This window comes from Notothenia rossii (assembly GCF_949606895.1).
Source record: "Notothenia rossii genome assembly, chromosome: 7".
Classification (NCBI taxonomy): domain Eukaryota; kingdom Metazoa; phylum Chordata; class Actinopteri; order Perciformes; family Nototheniidae; genus Notothenia; species Notothenia rossii.
The window spans coordinates 68,051,780-68,073,557 of NC_136905.1; the positions used below are offsets into that span (position 1 = coordinate 68,051,780).

The following is a 21,778-nucleotide window of genomic DNA, read 5'->3' on the forward strand; positions in this document are numbered from 1 at the left end:
GCAATACATGCACGTCGAGGCTCTCGAAGTTGAATATTGGTATAAAAGGGCTTGTGCTTAGTTAGGGTTGTCGCAATGTATATTGACAATAACTGATTTTAATATTATGTTGGCATTACACTTTTTAAAACATCGTCCGAATAAAATAAATTCTCTTACTTTCTTGTTGTATGCTTGGTTAAAGTATCTTCCTTCAGATTTGCCATAAGAGAGACTATTTGCACAATAAACAAAGATAAGGATGCATTTTCTATAGATATCATGATGATAAGATAATATTGTTATTGTGAATTATTTTGGCCTAGATAATCGTGTATTGAAAATGTGATATGGTGACACCTCTAGCTGAGCAGGGATTAGTGTCATTGTTAGAGAGGAGGTAAGGTGGGGGTGTTGTTGCCTTTTTTTTGTCGACATGGTTCTCATACTGTCCTTAAATGCTGACGAGTAAGAAGTCAGCAGTGGGTGTTTGCTGTTATGCCCTGAATGTTGCATTTTTGCCGAATTTTTAAGAGACCTTAAAAACCAGGTGTTACTCACAGAGAGCTCCAGTCACAACTTGCATGCTTTCCTCCTCTGTGACTTTAGGAGATGCAGAGTCCTGATTATTGCCAGCCAGGGGGGATAAAAGGGGGGTGGGGGGCGGCGTGGTAATTGTATTCTGCATCAGCCTGTATCCATGAACCAAGACTAAAACAGAAAATGACTGGGACAACTGTCTGATTAATAGAACAGATGTTAATTTGTGTGCCTTTTGCTGTCATGAATTTTTAAATCAGATGGGGTTTAGTTTTCAAAACTAAAGTATTGAAAAGACTGAACCCTTAGCTGCTGTTTCTAATGACATGTGGCTTGTATGGACCTGGCTCAGACGCATGATAAACCACATGACAGATGCAGAGCTGGAGTGTGCCCAGTGAGTGCAGTGCAGTGCAGCCAGCAGTAAAACGCTGCGCAGCTCTGCACTGTGGTTTCCTGGCCCACACTGTGATTCAGCAGGGCACCACTGTGATGCAACACTAGCTGACTTATCGCAGTCCAAATGACTCTGTATGAATTGATTAACTCTGTGGCCTGACTGTTTATAATTGGACTGGAAGTGCACTGGGCTATGCACTGGACACGGGCCAAAATCAATGACTGTCGGCGTAGTGGCGTGCGTGTTTAACTTGGTTACGCTGATGTTGTTGTGGATTTGGTGTCCTCGTCAAGCATTTCCAAGTCCAGAACTGATTTAGAAACTATTTACCATGTCTGACAAAAAATGGTGATTACTGATCCACACCTGAGCTGCTCCGAGTCTTCAGTCGGGGAATTAGGCTGCCCTCCAAGCTGTAGGGGACAGCACAGTCAGCCAGGCTTCTCCAGAGACATGGCAGAGAATCTCCCTGAGGCTTTTCTGTCAGGATAATAAGCCCTTCCTTTGTTGCCCCCCCCCCCCCCCCCCCCCCCCCTTCTTTACTGCGCTGGACTGGTCATCATGTCAGCTAACACAAAGCTCTTCCCCTGTCCCCTGCACTGCAGCTCATGTTGTTACTTTGTTAAAGTGCATTCCTGGCAAGATCCTATTCCTACAGTATGTTTCTGCCTTCATCCTTGCCAACCAAAGAGGGGTTAATAACAAAACTGTAGGATATCTTGTACACGAGGCACGCAATTAATGTCTCGTGGCATGTGAAGGGATATTAATCACGCTTTCACCTTGACTCTGGCCTTTCACGATGGCTGGCTGTGTTTCCTTTTGACTGCTTCTCTCCAAGCTAAGGATCTAATTGTTTGTAAGCAGTCATACTCCCACTGTATGTCACTGATCTGTCTGTGGGGAATCCTTGTACAGTTGAAATGCATCCTGTAAAGGCTGCCCCTATTAATCTCTAAAACCAAATGAGTTGATGTGCTTTACCCTGACTGCTGCAGAGGTGTACTTGTTGATCGATTGATAGATCAGTTTGACTGATGAAAATGAACTCCAAAGGATCTTTAGAGCATCTTATGATAGATTCGATAGCATGCTCTGGGGGCCTTTTGAAAGCCTGTGGTCAATGCTGCCGCTTCTGCAGTGAAGCTCATGTTTCTGGTGTTTGCTCAGCAGGGTCCTGACCCTTCCCAAACTGCCTAATCAAAACATCACAACTGCTCCTCTCTCATAACACCGCCATGTCACAACCTGTCCAGACAACCCTGTCAAAATGAAGAGCAAACCAACATGTCATTCCCAGAGTCTTCCAAAATGTCAGCAACACAAAGAGCTCCTATTGTGGGTTTCCTGTTCCTCGTGAGCTATCTTTTTCTTTGTAGCTGACATTGTTTCCATTCTTTTCTCCTGCCAGTGTTTAACAACAAATACAAGTTGCTGTTGCATGAGTGCATAAGCTATAATTTTATCTTGCAAAACTTGGTTTGCCATGAATTAAAATGTTCTTCCCTTCATTGTGGTAAAGTTGGATGAATCAGGATTCTGTCGTAGTCCTTTGTGATTTATCTTGTTTGCTACTACCTGTGTAATCGTGCAGAGGATGTGAGAGGACAAGGCAGTGGATGACTTCCAAACATCGCAGGCATCTGTCACATTGACACCTCCGCCGTGAGAGTCTGTCAGGCCACTGTTGAAGACCGTGCTGCTCATACACAGTTGTCCTCTCACCCTGGCCCTGTCCTCGTCATACACATCCTCATGAATAAAACCTTGCGGTTGCAGTTTAAAATACAGAAGTACAAATAAAACTACTACCCTTGCAAGAAAGTATAAAAGCTATTTGGAACTGGAGGCTCACCAAGCCAAAGCAAGCAGGAAGCCAGTAGAGAGAAAAGGGTAACTGACAATACAAATGTTAACCAATTATTGCTATAATTTAAACTGGAAGAAAAATGCTTTTGTCCACCTTAAAGTTTGGCCCACCTTCAATCAGCCTGATTCGGAGTTGTTGCTTACCTCGGGCAAACCCCCCTCATTATGCCAGGCAGATCAACGTCTTACAACCTAAGCTGAACTAAATTGATGCGATGGACACTTCCTGAAAATCTGACTGCATGTGTCCAAGACAATGCACACAACATCATGGGTGCTAACTCTTACAGACGGGTGCACTGGGAACTCTATTACCTGTTTTGCGTATACACTGCAGCTGGCAATACATGATACATTCAACATGGTTCATTGGGTTCTTGTCACAGCGGGGCAGCTTTTTAGGCACTTCAAACACAACACCACTGTAATGATTTAGTTAAGAAGGTTCAGAAATCAGTCAGAAGAAATATATCTAGTTTAGCATCCCTAGAAGCAAACATTAGTATCTTATTAACCCTAAGCTAGGGCTGCTCAATTAATCGTATTTTAATCGCAATTACGATTTTGGCTTGCAACGATTATGAAAACAACATAATCGAAATGAAACGATGATTTATTTTAATTTGATTTTGTATTGGTTTTTCAGTTGAATTATACTTAAAGTTAATGGTAATCAACTGTTAAAAACATACTGTTCAAATTTCAATAAATGGATGTTTTCAGAGTAAATGGATAATCGTTTTTAATAATCGTGATATCAATTATCGACCCAAATAATCGAGATTATGATTTTTGCCATAATCAAGCAGCCCTAACCTAAACCCTCACTGGCAGGACTGGAATTCTTACATTGTTATTTGTTTACCCGTAGAAGTGGGCCACGTGCCATGATGGACGCTCCCAGCCAGAGGATTTTCAGGAATATTATTGACTGCCTCCTTTTATATCCAATTTTAGTAGCCATGGGCCACAGGAGTAAATGGCTGTATTGGCCAGAGCCCAGCTAGCACTGTCACTGGGCAAGTGACCAATATTCACTGATGGACACACACATGCAAACAGCAGGCTTATCTGGCATGCAGTGTGTGTGACCACCATTTGATTCCCCTCCAGCAGCCAGTGGTGCATGCTTCACACTGAAAAACCTCATCTCCGGCACAAGAATCATAATACCATGATCTAATTGACATTTTGATGACCCACTCTTTTAATCCCTGGTCCAATGTTCTTACTGTTTCACAGCTCTATTACTCCAGTGCTGTCACTGGCGGTGATGTGACAACGATCCAGTGGAGCAGTCAAAAGTAATCTGAACCTGCTGGATTCATCTGATGTGTGAGCAGCACATCAGGCTAACTCTTGATTTGTTTTTCCCATGATTGCCTTTGATCAGGGAATGAAGTAATAGCAGGCTTGAGAAGTGTTAGGCGGGCCCCCTGGCTGAGCCCCATACCCCGTCCTCTGGTGGAGAGGCTGAATTATAGACGGCAAGCACACAAACTATTCACTCAGCCCTCCTCCGCGCATCAACACTGTTAATTATACTGCTGCTACTCTCGCAAACCTTCTATTTTAATCCTCAACTGATGGAAACTGCTTCCTTCCAACACACTCGAGTTGTGTGCCAGCCCCATGCTGAGCTGGGATTATTTGTTTAGTAACACATAGGATCATTGCTTTTCAGATATTAAGTGGGGCATACATACCTTTTTGTTGAGTGATTCGAGGGAATGCCGTGCCCCTATAAACACCTCTACCCCAGCCCACAGTGCCCCGTTTGACAAAGCACGGTGCTGGGAAATGCTCCAATTTCTTTGGGGTTTAAAACAAGTGACCTGGATGCTCAGTTGTGCACTGCAAAATGCTGTGAAACAACATAATGGCTGCATATTTACAGCAATGTAACAAGTGGAAGTATTCCAATATAATGACAATAAACTCACAGTTGTTAAAATCAAATGCATGACTGCCAAGGCAGGGGTTGCCTTACAGCCTCATAGTGGCTGTCAGTAGAAAGAGTAGGTGAAGGACACTTTTTCTAAAGCTTTCTCTAAGACGGAAATTCCCATATAAATCACAAGTCTTTCTCACCTGGAGGAACTGGTGTGCTTTGGCAGCGTGCCTTTGTTGGAACAGATGCCGGTATGTTTCCTGTGTTGAGCAGGATTTAGGAAGACGTTTTATTTGACTTTTCTCAAGAATGTTTTTGAAGCGCCTGTGTTGGTTATGATATCTGGAGTATTGTTTCAGTGAACCTAGGCAGTAGGGCTGCTCGATTATGGCAAAAATCATAGTGTCGATTATTTGGGTCAATAATTGATATCACGATTATTAAAAACAATTATCCATTTACTTTGAAAACATTAATTTATTGGAGACATTTTTTTTGAACAGTATGTTTTGAACAGTTGATTGCCCTGAACTTTAAGTAAAATTCAACTGAAAAAAATAAATAAAAATAATAATAATAATACAAAAATAATTAATTAATGGTAAAATAACATCTTTGGTGAATAATTACTTAAAATATGATCTAAGGGGGCTTTCCAGGTTTTTGCACAGTAGCAGTATCCCCACATGGCAGTGATTTGGGCTTTGAGGTGTGAGTATTGTCAGAGTGGTAGTTAACAGGGTGAACTTTGGGCTTTATTCATCAGCATCTGGCGCGATGCCAACACACGTGGCCAGGTTAACCACAATCAACTTTATGGTGCTACATCAGTCCAGCCCAACTTAAACACACAAAATTCCCATTGGTTGCTGAACAATGAACCTGATAATTATCAACAGGTGTTTGAACCATGTATTCCAGACCAGTAAAATACCTGTGTGTCTAACTACATTTATCACTAACGCACACACCACTACTACACTACTTGACTCTAGAAGTGTACCAGAGATGATTAAAATGTAGTTTGTGTTTCACTTTCAGTTTACAACACGGGGGTATGGCAAAGTTTAAACAGAGATAAGATATGGAAGATAAGAGGATAGCTTTTTTTTTCACCGCCTTAGAAAAACATTGTGAAGAACAACAATTTATAGTTGAGGGGGTTAACTCACAACCATAAACTGTATGTTAGCTAAAGAGAACATTCTGTAACCCCTCACCACACTTACGGCCCGTCCACACAGCGGAGTGTGTTGACGCTTCACCATTCACTTTGAATGGGGTGACGTCACTTTTCGCCGAACTGCATTGTGGGAAGCGATGAGTGTTGCTGGCATGGCTCGCTGCAAAAGTTGAGCAATGTTCAACTTTTGACGTCTCGGCAGAAGCGTCAGCCAATCGAATCATATGCCAGTACAAGCTCTAGCCAATCAAACCGCTGCTTGTGTGTCAGGGGCCTCCGGGAGATTCATGTGATTGGTTGTTGGTCGAGTTTCAGACACGCCCGCCGGCAAGCGACAACGCACGCTGTGTGGACGAGCCATTACTGCCCAATGGCAAACACTACTTGCTACATACTACTTCAGTACAATTAGGTGCCCACCCAAGCCAGTAATGTATATTATATTGTATATTAAGAGAGGTCAGGGAGACAGCTTGGACAGATCATTTTGTTCTAGGCAGCCTTATTGCACTCTACACAGATAGATCAGGGTTTCCCACACATAGACTATACTTGGGCGGGCCGCCCAAGTATATTAACGGCCGCCCAAGTATATTTCGCGACCCATTTAGGTTTTTCTTTTTTTAATAATAATTATTTTCTTTTTATTTGTCCGTGACCACGACGCCATCTGCGATCGATTAACTTGTGGACAATGATCCCTCGCTCTACGCCTCCTGTACCCAGTCCCGGACTGGCCATCGGGAGGACCGGGGGGGTTTCCTGATGGCTTGGACTGTTAAATGGCCTGCCTCACACAGGGTGACTGGCTGTCTACATGATGTGGCCTGCCGACATGGCCACTGTTATACAGATCATAAATCAAAGCCCTTGATAGGTCTCTGTGTGTCATTCAAGCTCGGGATAACCTCAGGTGAGGTAAAGGACTCTGAGTGTTTAGATAGTTAACTTAGTCTAAGTTCTCAGTGGGTCTCAAACGGGTTGGTCACCATTTATGTAAACATTTGCTGCTGCCTCAAAGAGGAGAACGGAGGAGAGGAGGGAGACAGGAGAGGCTGATTCAGGAGAGCAGACACATTCAAAACTATAAATGAACCACAAATAAATAAATAAACAACTTTCAGTGTTTTTTTCATATTGGAAATGGGATGTTATTGGTTATGGCCATGATTTTAGGATTATTGAAATGTACAGTTCTGTTTCATTTAGGTGTTCCCATATAGCTAGTCTCTTTATTTCCCCCTCAAAATGCACCAGGTTGATGCATTTAACTCCAACATTTAAAAAATAATCTTACCTGGGGAGCATGCCCCTGGACCCCCCTAGAGGATTTGAGGTCCACCCCCACTTAAAATCACATTCATAGGTTCCTAAATACATTTACCATTTAAAAAAAATAGTAACCCATGTCCATATTTTCATTTGTGGGTAGTAGTTTTAAACTATAGGGCTATCACTATGGGCTTGTTTGCTCTGCCATCGCGTGAAGGGTCTGCTAACAAGCGCGTGCGACCAACAGAAAGGTTAATGTTAATGTTGTTGCACGTCACCTCAACCCAGAGAGCCTTTGTCTGTACCTGTCCATGTGGATCAGGAGCCCACTGTCTCTCTAATGGAGTCCTGAGGTTGGAGGTGGGCAAAGAAGGCATGGAGAGGAAAAGTGCAGCCTAGAGCAGATTTCCACTTCCAAACCTCAGCTCCCAAATACTGCAGCAGCCAGGCTACCACCTCATTAGAATTTTTAACATTCCTCTTCAGGCAGCAGCCACTGCCTCCTCTCCATTCCTCTTTATAATGCATAGTATATATATTTTTTTAAAGCTGACAAGCTTAAATGTGAACCTCCTCAATAAAGACAAGTCGACTATAAAACCACTTCAAATATGAGGCACTAAACCTACTCAGGCTTGGTCTCTGTGCTCTTAATGTATTTATAAAGTTGTAAAGCTTCTGTTGATGTTCATACTTTAATGGAATACAAACCTGTGTAAGACTGTGGACTCTTTCATATTTCTGTATTGACTGGGCAGCTAACAGATTAGCATATAAGTAGTAATGATCTTTCTTTACTCCGTACAAGCGGACCACCTAAGCTGTTAGCAGTGCAATTAGTTGTTTTTTTTAAGGTAAATTGCCCTCTAAGAGTTGGACAAAGGCCTTCATTGTCAAACTCAAGGCCCACCCAGATAATGACATTAGAAATAGGACGGGGTTGACCCTTTCTAAATACAAACTATGTCAAGTGTTTCAAGTGTCTATTTATCCTGCCGTCTCTCCGATGTAAAATGTGAAACCCCTTGTGAAGTACTTTCTGGATAAGAAGAGAGGAAGGATCGAGGACACCCTGCTGGAGATAATGGCAATGGATATATCCTGGCGCTCCTCCAGACCTTTCTTCTTGTGTAAGGCTGTGAGTGAAATTCTCTTTGCCAGTGGTTCGCTATGCCCATTACTCAGTGAGCTGTGCTGTAGTGATAGCGAGGGGCCCAGAGATAGGGCCGAGCAGCAGCACATCGCAGAACAATAGCGATGATGAATGTCGATACACTGCCACCGGTTTTTGAAGTGCTCCAATGACATGCTGTGTTTGCATTGCATGTGTGGTCGGTTGAACAATTCGTAGGTTCAGTTCTCGTTTCTATGTGGCGTTGCACTTCACTCAGAGATCAAAGCTCTCAGTACAACTGCAAAGATAGAAGCCTGTGTTTGTAAAGTGACGTCCGACTTAAAAGTATTTTATAGCTTACTATCACTGTGAGAGTCAGTGTTGCACTCCTCTAAGAATTTGCCCAAACATGTCCTTTTTTTTCTCCCTCCCCATTCGCAGACGTTCATTCATCACTTCCTCTCCTGAAATTGGTGGAATTCCAGGATTCTGGCTTGTGGTTGGATGATGTTAGTACCGTGTGTATGCCAGCAAGCCTGCCTGTTTTTCTGTGAAGGCGTCAGGTTCTCAGGTTTGCTCAATCAGACGGGCAGGTTTGTGCTTGGTTCTCAGCCAGATGCACGGGGGGGGGGGGGGGGGGGGGGGGCGGCAGACTGAATTCCTTTTTTTCAAAGAGCTACGCAGATGGGAATCAGGGAATCGGCGGAGATGCTTTTTTACTTACTGTGCATCCGTGCCCTATGGGCGGCCGTGGTTAGGTTGCAGCTCAGTGCATGTGTAGAGACCTCAGCTTACCCCTGTAAAACTCCATCGTTGACAGGAAATGAAGTTGTGTAGGAGTCAGTGGACTTTTTTTTTTATTGCTGCCGAGTTTTTCTATTCTGAAGCTTCAATTCTCTGTGTGACTGGAGCAGAACCTTATGGGAAAGCTTGCTCACTGTGGAAGACTTTAACCACTATGTAGCTTTCATCAGGTTTTTCCCCAAATCTTAGTCATCTGTCACTACATATGTGTTGCCACAATATGTGTTTTTCGGACTAATTTTCTGCTTTTTGTTAAAGGCCTTTTTGCAATTTTTCTGGCCAGGTGCGACCTTGCTCTGCCTTCCTTTGCTCATCACAAATGTATCCTCTTCGTTCTTTGATGCATCGTTTCCACATTTTGGATTAGTGTTTGCTTCATCTCTATTTCTCCAGTCCCCCTTCATTCTAATTTATTTCCTGGCAGGCTTCATATACCCAGCCACAGTTAGAATTCCTGTGCCAGGCAATTTTCAAAGACTTCACTATGTTGGAATGGGGCCCCAGTCTCGCCCAGGACAGAGAGACCTTTGTGCCTGCTGCCCAACATCCCAGTCAGCCCTTATAGCAGGGGAAGATTAGGGGACAGGACGAACCAATGGGCTAAATGGTAGGGTGCCTGACTGAGAGCCAATAGTGTCAGCCAAACAGACCCTTAGCCCCCTTCAAGTACGCAGTAATTACAAGCTTGTAGGGCAATCCTTCGGCTCTTTTGTCTCGTCTTTGGAAACACTTGCCCAGTCTACTGGGAAACTTCATTCCATCTCTGTTTGGAGACCCAGTACGAAGAGTCTTTCAACTCCAGCATGTGGTCCTTTTCTCTCGAGGACAACAGCGAGACAAGCCAGCTCAGCAACAGAGACCCCCCCTCCCTTTGATAATAACTAGCTCCTCAGGCTGTTTCATGATCATGACTCAGATATTTGCTGAAGTTGCTTGTATTTTCTGTGAGTCAGATTTAAAAAGACTCTGTGTTAATATTTGTGATTCATTGCAGTACAGTCCTGCTGACTGACTGCTGTCTGTCTTCCAGTTTCATGTAGTATGTGCGGTGAAAGGCCCCGTCTCTGAGTCACCTGTAACACATGCCGGCTGAGTCTTTATAGGGGCATGTTACTCTCTCAGAGCGCAGTCTTTTGTGTCTAGACTTATCCCTACAACCGGAACAACACTTTGTAATGTGTCCCCTCCGTCTGAATCTGTACCACCGCTTTGCTCATCCCTCAACCAGCCTGACAGACCAGCTGTGAGGTCAGAGCCCTAATTACAAGAAGTTAACCTCATTTAGTCAACAGACTCTGGCTGTTCGGACAAGTCCCACAGAGATTTAAAAAATAAATAATCATCTGTTTAATCTCTATCTCTCGTAGGGATCCTCACCACTGTAAAGAATAGTCAGGTTGTGATGGATTTTGAACACAAGACAAAATCAGAGCGTCATTGCTGAACAGAATTGTAATCTCCCAGCCCTAGTCCCTCTGTCACGCAAACAACTACAAGACACACTCCCTCAGTCACTATGCCACACTCCTTTTAATCTGACAAGACCATGAAGCCAGTGATCTATCCATCAGGAGATTAGTGGCCTGTTTACTGGGACGTGTGCTTCTCTTCTTCTGTCTGTCCCTATGGACGCTTCTCAGCATCTGGGAATGAGGCCCAGCACTTTGGGACTGGACCTACTGTCTAATGTACATTCACAACTATTTTCACTCACATTCTGTCAGACAAATGATGGTGTTAGTAGGGCAGGAATTAGTTTTTTTAAAATGTGTTAATGAGTTTTCATTCATCTGCTTTAGACACTTACTGTACTCTACTCCCATGCCCCAAAGAATGAGTGCCTATATCTGAGAGGGATGTATAGTTGGGATCATTTCTTTTTTGGCAGATAAAAGATCACGGTGGCGATATTTTCTTATTATCTTATTTGACTTTTTTTATTCTAGCTGAAGATTTCCTATCATGTAACCATAGAGCTGTTTCATCCTGGGTTTGAATCTGAAGATTACCCTGTCCATTTCTTTTGAAGGTCTTTGCTATGCTTATTATCAGATGGCTAGGCTCAATGTCAAACCCTCTTTAATGATTTGTATTGCTTGAGGACCTTGTTCTTGCAGGGTTTCCCACACATAGACTATACTTGGGCGGGCCGCCCAGGTATATTAACGGCCGCCCAAGTATATTTCACAACCCATTTAGGTATTTAAAAAAAAAAAGTGTTTGTATTCGTCCGTGACCACGACGCCATCTGCGATCGATTAACTCGTGGACTATGATCCCTCGCTCTATGCCTCCTGTACCCAGTCCCGGACTTGTCATCGGGAGGACCGGGGGGTTTCCCGATGGCCTGGCCTGTTAAGTGGCCTGCCTCACACAGGGTGACTGGCTGTCTACATGATTTGGCCTGCCGACATGGCCACTGTCATACAGATCATAAATCAAAGCCCTTGATTGGTCTCTGTGTGTCATTCAAGCTCGGGATAACCTCAGCTCAGGTGAGGTAAAGGACTCTTGAGTGTTTAGATAGTTAACTTATGGCACATTTCCACTGCAGCGGGGTAGCCCCGTTTAAGCGTCCCTAAGTGTCCTCGCTCAGGCCTCGGGCTGCCTCGCTGGCTGTCCGAGGCAATGGCGCATTTCCATTACAGTTTAGGACCTGGGGTAGCAACGCAGTGTAGTCGGGGCGATCGGCTTTTTTTTGGCCAATGAAATGTAGGAACGTCGTCACCTCCTCGGTCGACCACGGTGTGCTTTTCATTTTTGTAGCTCCTCCGTTTACAAAAATGCTGTGTATAAAAATGCTGCAAGCTTGCTTCTATATATACAGTATATGCGACGCTAGGGAGGATCTCGCGCGCGATCTTGTGACGTTTCTCTCTGACCAATCAGCAGTCGAGAATGTTGACGTCACTAGTTCAGCCCTGGCCCTGGCCTGATAGAACCACGATTTTATGGGGCCGGAAAAAGAGGGAAAAAGTACCCGCTAGCCGGTGCTACGCTATATGGAAAGGCCACTAAAAACTGGCCTGTCCGCTTGAGGACGATTTAAGGACACTTAAACGGGGCTACCCGCTGCAGTGGAAATGCGCCATTAGTCTAAGTTCTCAGTGGGTCTCAAACGGTTTGCTCGCCATTTATGTAAACACATATTTTCATTTGAGAGGGTAGTGTTTAGTAAAAATATGCATGAATAAATACATAAAAAGTTAACTTGGTGAAAAAAGGTAAGATACACTTTTAAAACTTGTTGAGAGCTAAAACTAGTCTTTGCTGCTGCCTCAAAGAGGAGAAGAGAGGAGAGGAGAAGAGAGGAGAGGAGGGAGACAGACAGGAGACAGGAGAGAGACAGGAGAGGCTGACTAAGGAGCACAGACACACTCACAACTATAAATGATCCAAAAATAAATAAATAAAGTTTCAGTGTTTTTTTCATATTGGAAATGGTATATTATTGGTTATGGCCATGATTTTATGATTATTGAAATGTATACAGTTCTGTTTCATATAGGTGTTTCCATAGATCTAGTCTCTTTATTTCCCCCTCAAAATGCACCAGATTGATGCATTTAAGTTTAAAAAAAATCTTACCTGGGGAGGAATTCCTCCCCTGGACCCCCCTAGAGGATTTGAGTTCCACCCACACTTAAAATCACATTGATAGGTTCCTAAATAAATTTACCATTTATTTTTTTTGTCCATATGTTTATCTGTGGGCAGTAGATTTAAACTATAGGGCTATCACTATCGGCCCTGCCTGTACCTGTTCGCTCTGCCATCCCGTGAAGGGTCTGCTGACAAGCGACCAACAGAAAGGTTAATGTTATTTGTTGGAGCTATATATATATATATATATATATATATATACCACCACCCTCCCAAGTATATTTCAGCTCTGTGGGAAACACTGTCTTGACTGGTTTTTGTTTCTGCTTCAAAAAGGAGAACATGTGAAATATAACTGATACACTGTTTTACTATATCAGGAATCACGCCAATCCTTCATGCTGCTTGTGTTTGCTCGATTTCGGTCTAACAGAAGGGTTCTCTGCTGCGTCATATTGACATGTTTAGAGATTTGTTGTCAGAAAACAAAATGTTTAGAGGAAACACTGACTTGGGGTGCTTTGCATCATGAATAATGCCATATGCAAATGACACCTGCACTTTTTTCCTGATTTCTAAATTGAAGTTTATAATATCAGACCAACTCCACTGACTTGGGAACATTTGACCCATCTCTCAGTTGACTTATTGTACTTTATAAAGCAAAATGTCTTCTTTATCATCCCAATAATAATACAAAAATAAATAATATGTTCTAGTTAGCATTAATTTGGCCCTGGTTTTGGATGCAGTGTGAAGGTGGTGGTGCTGTAGGCCCGTCACACTGCACTGATTGCTAGAGGCTAATGTGATCACAGCCACAGCCAGGCAGGGCTGACTGAGAGTGGAGCCTTAATCTCTCCCAGTGTCTCTCTGCCAAATTGGCCCGATTTGTCAGGCAGAGGATCATCACCCACTTCTCAGATGACTTTCAAAGGGCCCCTTTTGCTTTTTGATGTGCAGCTTTAGATATTTGACCGAGAAAACGGCAACTTGCATTACAATTCACTAATGTTGCGGTTTAAAGCTGCATGCAAAGAGGCGACTGTACATATCTTTCTTATTGTATACATACATTTGCTTAAACCTTTTTTTTCACGTCTCAAAATATGCCCCTGTTGTATGAAGATGGACAGTTCTTTTACTAGATGCCCTAAAACGCTGATGTAAACCAGTAAAAATAGAGATGTGCATGCTTAACTTAAGAAGTGAGATTTGAGTTACGATTGTGCTTTTTCCCATTGCAAGAAGAGGGTATTGATCACAACCAATCCATTGAAAAGATGTCTGGTTTTCCTGTACTAAGGATCTTTTTTCAGCAACTTCATTTTAACTTAAGAGCCAAGAGCTTAGTTCTTCTTAATTCTAGTCTTGTATGTGTGGGTGAAGAGTGGTATGAGTCAGGAAACAGATGTGTTTGTGATTTATCTTCTCTCCAAACCCTTGCTGTATGAACTAACAGTTTTTTCTTTTTCTTTTCAGGATACTTTATTCGGAGTAAGACAAATTCCAAGTGTGGACAGAGTATGCAGGCCTGAATGCTGAAGAGGTGGGCTTGCCCCCTCACTTATTTTCTGCTTCATGACGTCAGGGAGCAGCATCCCATCCCAGAGGCGGACATGTCTCCCTGCTGAGTGCCTTAAGCCTTTTGCACTGGTGTAATGACCAGCCTGAAGGGCCCACCCATGGAGCGCACCGTTGGGGGTTCTGTCCCCGCCAGTGATGAGTTTTACACGCGCCACCTCCGTTTGGTCAATGGAGGGACTGTGGCAACCCGCACAGACAATGTTCATGCCCCTGTGGGCACAGGTGTTCCCAAAATGGGTGTACGGGCTCGGGTGGCTGACTGGCCCCCGAGGAGAGACCTTGCAGGGATTATGTGGCAGTCAGCTACAGAGCCCGATAACTCTGGTGTTCCCTCTGTTGGAAAAAGTCACATTAAGTTAGGTGCTGTAATGAGCCCTCAGGACTCGTCAATGCTGCGGAACATTCACAATACGTTGAGGAATCGAACACAGGTCCAGTCCAACAACTACAGCCTGGACACCCATTACCTAGTGCCCGGAGACTACAGGGGTCCTGCACATAGAAAACAGAGACGCATCCGTCAGCGCAGCAACAGTGACATGACTATCAGCGAGATGGAAGCTAGCGGTGACAGTGGAGACGAATGGGGTCCAGCATCGGGAGCCAAATGGTCTCCTCTTCATCGTGAATATGGTAGCACCTCCTCAATAGATCAGCACGGAGCATCTGGAGAGAGCTTCTTTGAAATGCTTCGGGGCTATCAAGGGGAAAAAGTTGACCAGCGTAGCCCCGCTCCAGAGAAACTGGAGGACATCCTGAATGTGGGGGCCATGCAGGCCAGCGTTGATATTCAGGAGGATGTCATAGACGGCAATCCTCCAAAAGCCAGAGATAAGCCCCCAAAGAGACGGACTAAATCTGAGACAGGGGGCGAGTCTATATTCCGTAAACTTCGAAATGTCCGGGGTGAGTCCGACTCCCCCAGAGCGGGGTCTGATGCAGAGGACAGTCGGATAGAGGACATGGGCCCCCCCTGGGTTTGTCAGAGAGGCTTTGCCCACTATGATGTTCAGAGCATGCTGTTTGACCTCAACGAAGTTACTCAGTTGCGGCAGATTGCAGGCAAGCGGAAAAACACCACCACGGGGGCATCTGCTGCCGCTGTAGCCTCGGCTACCTCCACCCTGTCGTCCACACACAGCCTGCCTTACAGCTCCCCGAGCGGCAGCCAGGAGGAGCTCTGTTCCAGAGACAGTCCCGGTCTGGACGCGGGGGACGAACAGAGCAACGAAATGCTGTTAAGTTGCCCCTGCTTCCGCAACGAGATAGGTGGTGATGGTATTGTGAGGCGCAGATTGTTAGCAGGGTATCATGGTGCAGGAGCAGGTAACTGTGGATCGGGGACCCTGATCGAGGAAGTAAACGTGTACGAAACATCTGTGAGCACGCACTGCACAAATGCTGGAGTTGCAGTGCTAGAGGGGCCAAAGGAAGGCCCCAGCACGCTCAGCGAAAAGGGCAAACAATACATTGTGGAGCATGTGGACCTGGGAGCTTACTACTACAGGAAGTTCTTCTACCTTAGGGGTACGTTTAATTCAACCGCTTTCATTTTGTATTCATAAGTGTGTTGTTCAAAGCAGTAAAGTTTGATATTACCCAACAGATGTTTTTAAATGTTGCCCTTTTCCCCTGCTACCTCCTCCTCCTCAGAGCACTGGAACTATTTTGGGATGGACGAGGCGCTGGGTCCAGTGGCGGTGAGCTTGCGCAGGGAGAAGCTGGAAGAGGACAAGGAGCACGGCCAGCAGCATAGCTACCGCCTCATCTTCAGAACCAGCGAGGTTAGCCATAGTGTCCCATCCTTCCTACACCCTAACCTCAACCTCAGCACCGCATCACATCAATCCTTCCTGCTGAGGAGGGAAACTGCCCAACAGATTTAATGAGGCAGACAATTATTTTTGGTTTTGCACTCACAGATTTGGAAAGGTTAGGGAGACTGTTTTGGTTGACTGTGAGAAAAGACATTCATTTAATTTGTTGCTTGCTTTGATTTTATATCCAGTTCATACACCTTCTATATCTATTAAAGGAGTGCCTAGTTCAAATCCTATTATGCCTGCTTCATAGTAGGAGGTCCAGCCTTAGGTAAAACCAGTCTCAGTCTTTGTTTCTTATTATGCAACCAACCCTGGAGCTATTCAGCTGTCTTCCAATATCTGCAATGTGTGAAGAAATGTGAGGATGTGCGCTCATCTTCCAGCCTCCCAGGCCTGTCAGTACCCCACAACCTCAAACCGCTGCGTGGATCAGTAAAAATAGCCTGTCATATTGAGTTGCGATGTTGGCTCCAAGTCTTTTGTGTTTGGTTATGAGATGTTTGGCTTTTTTCAATTTTAGGTTATGGTATTTATTATATGGACGTACCTTCACAGGGTTAGGCTTGAGGTTTAGGGCACTTGCCTGAGAATGTTTGTTGTGGATTTAAGTAAAAACAGGTGCATGTGATTAAGCCCCCACACATTAGACTGAAGTACCACAGGACCCCCGCCCACTACCCTACCTTCCAGACATGGGGAACACAGGTCCATTGTAAACAAAGCACAGCACAGCCTCAAGCTCGTAGGAGAGAGACTCGAAGCCCCTCTCCAGCCGCTTATGATAGTGAAGTGATTGAGTACACTCCCAGAACCCAGTACAATGCAGACTTTGTGTAAACAGAATGCTTGTACGAGCCCTCCCACTTCTTCTTCCTCAGTTCCACTTTCTATTTACACAAGGCTTTGAGTCATAATTCTCTTGTTGTGCCATGTCACCTTCTTTAAGGGTAAAGGGAGCGGGTTACTTAAAACATACGCAGGGACCTGTTTTTTTCCTGCTGTTTGTGCAGGCATGTTCTAAAAGATTCCAACGTTGCTTTTTTCCTCTGCTCACACTCCTCTATGTTATATCTTCCTCCCTATCTCCCTCCATTCAGCTGACCACTCTTAGAGGTTCTATCCTTGAGGATGCAGTGCCTTCCACCTCTAAGCACGGGACCACCCGGGGATTGCCCGTCAAGGAGGTGCTGGAGTACCTTCTCCCTGAGCTCGATCTGTCGTGCCTCAGACTGGCCCTCAACACACCCAAAGTCACTGAGCAGCTGATGAAACTGGATGAACAAATGGTGAGCTGATTAACGAGAGTTATTGGAACACACTTGTTTCAACATTGTACTGTGTCCTCACGTGAAATATTGTGTCCCTCAGCTGAGTTTTCAGGTGAAGGTGGGGGTGATGTACTGCCGAGCGGGCCAGAGCACCGAGGAGGAGATGTACAACAACGAGATGGCTGGCCCCGCCCTGGAAGAGTTCCTCCAACTGCTGGGGGACAAGGTCCGCCTCAAGGGCTTCACAAAGTACCGAGCCCAGCTGGATACAAAAAGTATGTTTTCTTACTTTAGTGACCCAGGTTGTGATGCTTTTCTACAGCAACACATTATTGTAATTGAGTGGATGTCTGGTTATATAGAAGACTGTATGTACTTATTCTTGGCTTCAACCTTTTATCCTTAGAAGTCCTGCTATAAGTTAGTTTTACTTTAGCTTTATATTGCTTTATATAACTTTATAGTGCTTGAACTTTGGTCCTTAATCTTGCTTTTGGCCAAATGTTTCCTTGCACTGGATCTGATTTTTTGCCTATATTACTTTTCTTTTCCTCTCTCTTTTTAACTATAATTTTCTCTCTGGTGTATCTTCAACAATAGTCCCTCAGTCGTACTAATGAGTTCATGATGATAACTGCATCATTCTTCAGAGAACCTGGCTAACAATCAGCATAGTCTGGTGAACAGATTAAGAAGTTTATGATTGCCAGTTTATGGTCTTGTTGGACAGATAAATGAATTAGAGCAACAGTGTGTAGGATTTGGTGGCATCTAGTGTTGTGGTTGCAGATTGAAACTAACAGAGTATCCTTCTGCTGAACTCATAGCCCATCCTTACCATAACAACACTTTAGGTGCAACAACATTTTGGTTGGCTGATGTCGCCGCAGTTTTACAAGCAATTGCATTGATTTAAAAATGAAACGCTCTATTTAAAACCAGTTTTGTTTTTTCGGTTCTACATTTCTGTCGAAACATGTATGTGTAAACCTCATTCAAAGCTAACAAAACTTTCTTCATTACATGTGATTAAGTACTAATAAAAACATAGTTATGAATATTATTCTCCAATTCTGATAATAGATCCCCCATTCAATTCTACCCACCGGCCATTAACATGTTATTATTTTTGACATATATAGACAGTGTCCTTTGTTCTGGATAGTGTAAAATCACAAAAGAAAGGCAGCTTACACTTGTGTTAAACAGTAGAGTGAGCTTCAGGTTTGACAGTCATCTTATCTCGGCTGACACCGATATGCACTTCACCATTGTCTAGTTGTTTGGGCTACAGTGAAATGGCATCCTGTCTGGCACCAGAAACCACAGAGAGAGAAACACACAGGATACACATGCGAGACAGATGGATGGCATCAGTTGTTAAATGGAGCTCAATACTGTATTGCTATGTTTCCCTGCAGCGGATTCCACGGGTACTCACTCCCTGTACACGACTTACAAAGACTATGAGATCATGTTCCATGTGACAACGCTGCTGCCTTACACCCCCAACAACAAACAACAGGTAAAGATGGAGAGCCCATTCCTCTGGTATACCATTAGTTATGGTATACCCAGAGGGAGGGTGTATATGTATATATTAAGAGGAACACCTGTTATTACTTAAGACTGGTATCAGATTTCTTATTTTATTGTTAAAAAGAACATTTCATTGTTTATTGCCATTAAATGGAATGCACAGAATAGTTGGTATGCTTTCAGATTGAAGTCCCTAATTAAGAAATGTTTTGCTTTCAATAGTTGCTGAGGAAGCGCCACATAGGAAACGACATAGTGACCATCGTGTTCCAGGAGCCCGGCGCTCACCCCTTCACCCCGAAGGCCATTCGCTCTCACTTTCAACATGTCTTCATCATCGTACGGGTGCACGATCCCTGCTCTGACAACACATGCTACAGGTAGGTCTGTTTATTAGACCAGCAGGAATTCCTCTACTGGGTAATAGGAAAACTGTGTACAGTAAATGTGTGGGAACCACAAGGAAAACATGCTCAAGCCTTTTTTTCTTTTGCAATTGTGTATATGCTATGTGATTTGTCAAAGAAAGGAAGGAAGGAAGGAAGACAAAGGCAGGGCTGGTGTATGGGGCATTTGGGTTGAACAAAACCTCTTCCTGTATCAATTCAGGTTTTTAGTAAATCGGACAACATACCAAAGATATGAAAACGTTTCATCTCACTATCTCAAATAATTGAGTCTAAAGAGGCCTTTTTAGGCTTTTTTGGGTTTTCCCTTCCCTAGTAGAGAGTTATATAGGTTTGTGTGCATGCAAATGGTCCGCAAAGGCTAAAATCCAACATTTCTCGGCAGAGGGAGTTTCTCTCCCAAACACTCCCCCCTCCCTGAAATGCCATAATTTGTTTACTTCTGCAAGATAGTGTTGCTCTATGTGCTTATAGTGGCTAGCGCTCCAACACATTGTAGGTGATAGGCTAAGGGATGGGACATCTCAAAGCGATTGGCCAATCACAACATAGCCGGACAATCAGAGCAGACTGGGCTCTGGTTTCAGACCAGGGTAAAAACAGGTGCTTCAGCACAGGCAGTTTGAGAACAATAAAGCGCTTTGTGAACATTAAAGCATGTAAACATGTCGCCTAGAGGCACAAAATACAAATATGAACCTGAAAATTAGTGTAATATGTCCTCCTTAAGGTTAGCCCACCGGCTAGGAATATATATGACTATATCTAGAGACTAAGGATACTCATTAGAATTTGAACTAGGCCAGACTGACCAAAGCCAATAGCAATGTTGAATACAAATCTGGTTGTGTCTTCCCATCTCAGTGCGGCACTGGCCCCTTTTTATGGAAAAGCTCCACAACGGTCAGTGCTACCAGCGGTGTAGTTTTTATGCAGGTAGCTACAGTAGCATTAAGACAAAAGCATTGACTGGAAGGCATGGGTCAAACATAAAAGCCTGCTGCGTGGCTGTCCTGTCTATCCGGATTGTGCCTGTTCTAGCTTCTGTATGTCTGCGTAAGTATGAATTAGTTTGATTATGATCAAATGGAATAGATTGGCCCTGCAGTAGCTGTCCAACTGATGGGTGTCCTCCTCCTCCTCCTCCTCTCCTCGGCTGGCTGACTCTTAGCCTTGTGATGATCAGACTGGATCTCTGTTGCAATCACACTCATGCACCCTTACCTCACCACACAGACACTTTCTGTTCTCTGCATACACAGATATTACACGCACATAGTTGCTGTCTCTTAGTCCCGTATCTCCTTCTTACCTCTTTCCCATGCTCACTTGCACAGTTACACACACATGCACGCACTTCTTCCCATGCACACTAATTCACTGAAAGGCTCACTCTTCACACACTCATACAATACAAGACCTCCCCCCCCCTTCTTCTCTACTCCTCTCCCCCTCCCTCCCTTCTTGCCACTTTGCCTTTGGGCAGCGTGAGCCGGAATGGTCTGAAGGAGTTAGCGCCATGCACATGAAGTGCTCTCTTCACCCGGACATGCATGTGAGCTGGGAGGGTTGTTGAGAGCAGAGTCCTTTAGAGCTCATAGACTCCATCTCAGGAGAGGACAAGTCAGCCTTCTGTCTCTCAGCTCGCACCCACGTCAAATTTAGGCTAATTTATTTGGACCTCTCTTTTCTCCTGCTTGTTCAGATCCTTTTTTCTTGACCAGCTACTCCATTGGACACCTTTTTATGATTAAGCTTACTTTTAGCTTAAGGCGACATTTCATTTAAACTTTGGGAAAAGATAACGGCTGGTTCTCCTCGTTTCGCTTCATAATGAAATGGAGAGGCGCGGGACACAGAATCCTTGAGGAAAAACGTCCTACCCCACCCAGAGAAACTCACACATTCCCATTTACCTTTTCCGTTCTGTGGGTGGAGGCACTATAGGTTAAAACTTCACTCCTGACTGTTTGTCACAAGCCTTTTCACGGATGCCTTTCCCTGACGGTTCGGAAAAAAAATCTTCATCGGGACAAGAGAACACGGGCTACAAAGATTTGCTACACGGCACCAAGTGCTATATGTTGAGGGTTGGATTGCCGCTACGGAACAGAATCTAGTTATCATTGACCTCTGGAATTATGTATGTCGCTTCACATTGATTGCAACAAAGATTAAGGATATTGTGCAGTCATTCTGATACTGGAGAACATGGTTGCTTTCTGGTGACACCAGGAGGTAAGTTATAATGTTTGTGTAGATGCTTGCAGCTTTATGTGATGTGTTGTTCAAATCATACAGATTAGTTGATGCATTGATTTTGATTATGCCACTTATTAAAAAGCAACCTTTATGGAATTCAGATAGTTAGCTAGTCACACATTCGCTAACTTAAACACAGATCCTTTAACACGCATACCAGCTGGAAACCTGATTTCCCGCTAAGACATTTTTGTCATCATGTCATAAGACTGTGTCCTAATATCTTGTGACCATGTC

The 21,778-nt window shown here is 44.1% G+C and overlaps 1 protein-coding gene across 6 annotated transcripts in view; it reads left to right on the plus strand.

The window, feature by feature from the left end:
* The window catches only part of LOC307046253 (signal-induced proliferation-associated 1-like protein 1), a 37,655-nt gene that overhangs the window by 4,307 nt on the left and 11,570 nt on the right, over positions 1-21,778 (plus strand). For all 6 annotated transcript variants that reach the window (XR_013810120.1, XM_079692580.1, XM_079692581.1 and 3 more), the window contains exons 2-7: positions 14,138-15,769; positions 15,896-16,026; positions 17,163-17,351; positions 17,434-17,608; positions 18,755-18,858; positions 19,095-19,252. Coding sequence is in view for 5 of the 6 variants with exons in the window: in XM_079692580.1 (XP_079548706.1) it covers positions 14,317-15,769; positions 15,896-16,026; positions 17,163-17,351; positions 17,434-17,608; positions 18,755-18,858; positions 19,095-19,252 (2,210 nt within the window). In the remaining variant the exon portion in view is untranslated. The remainder of the gene's footprint in view (positions 1-14,137; positions 15,770-15,895; positions 16,027-17,162; positions 17,352-17,433; positions 17,609-18,754; positions 18,859-19,094; positions 19,253-21,778) is intronic.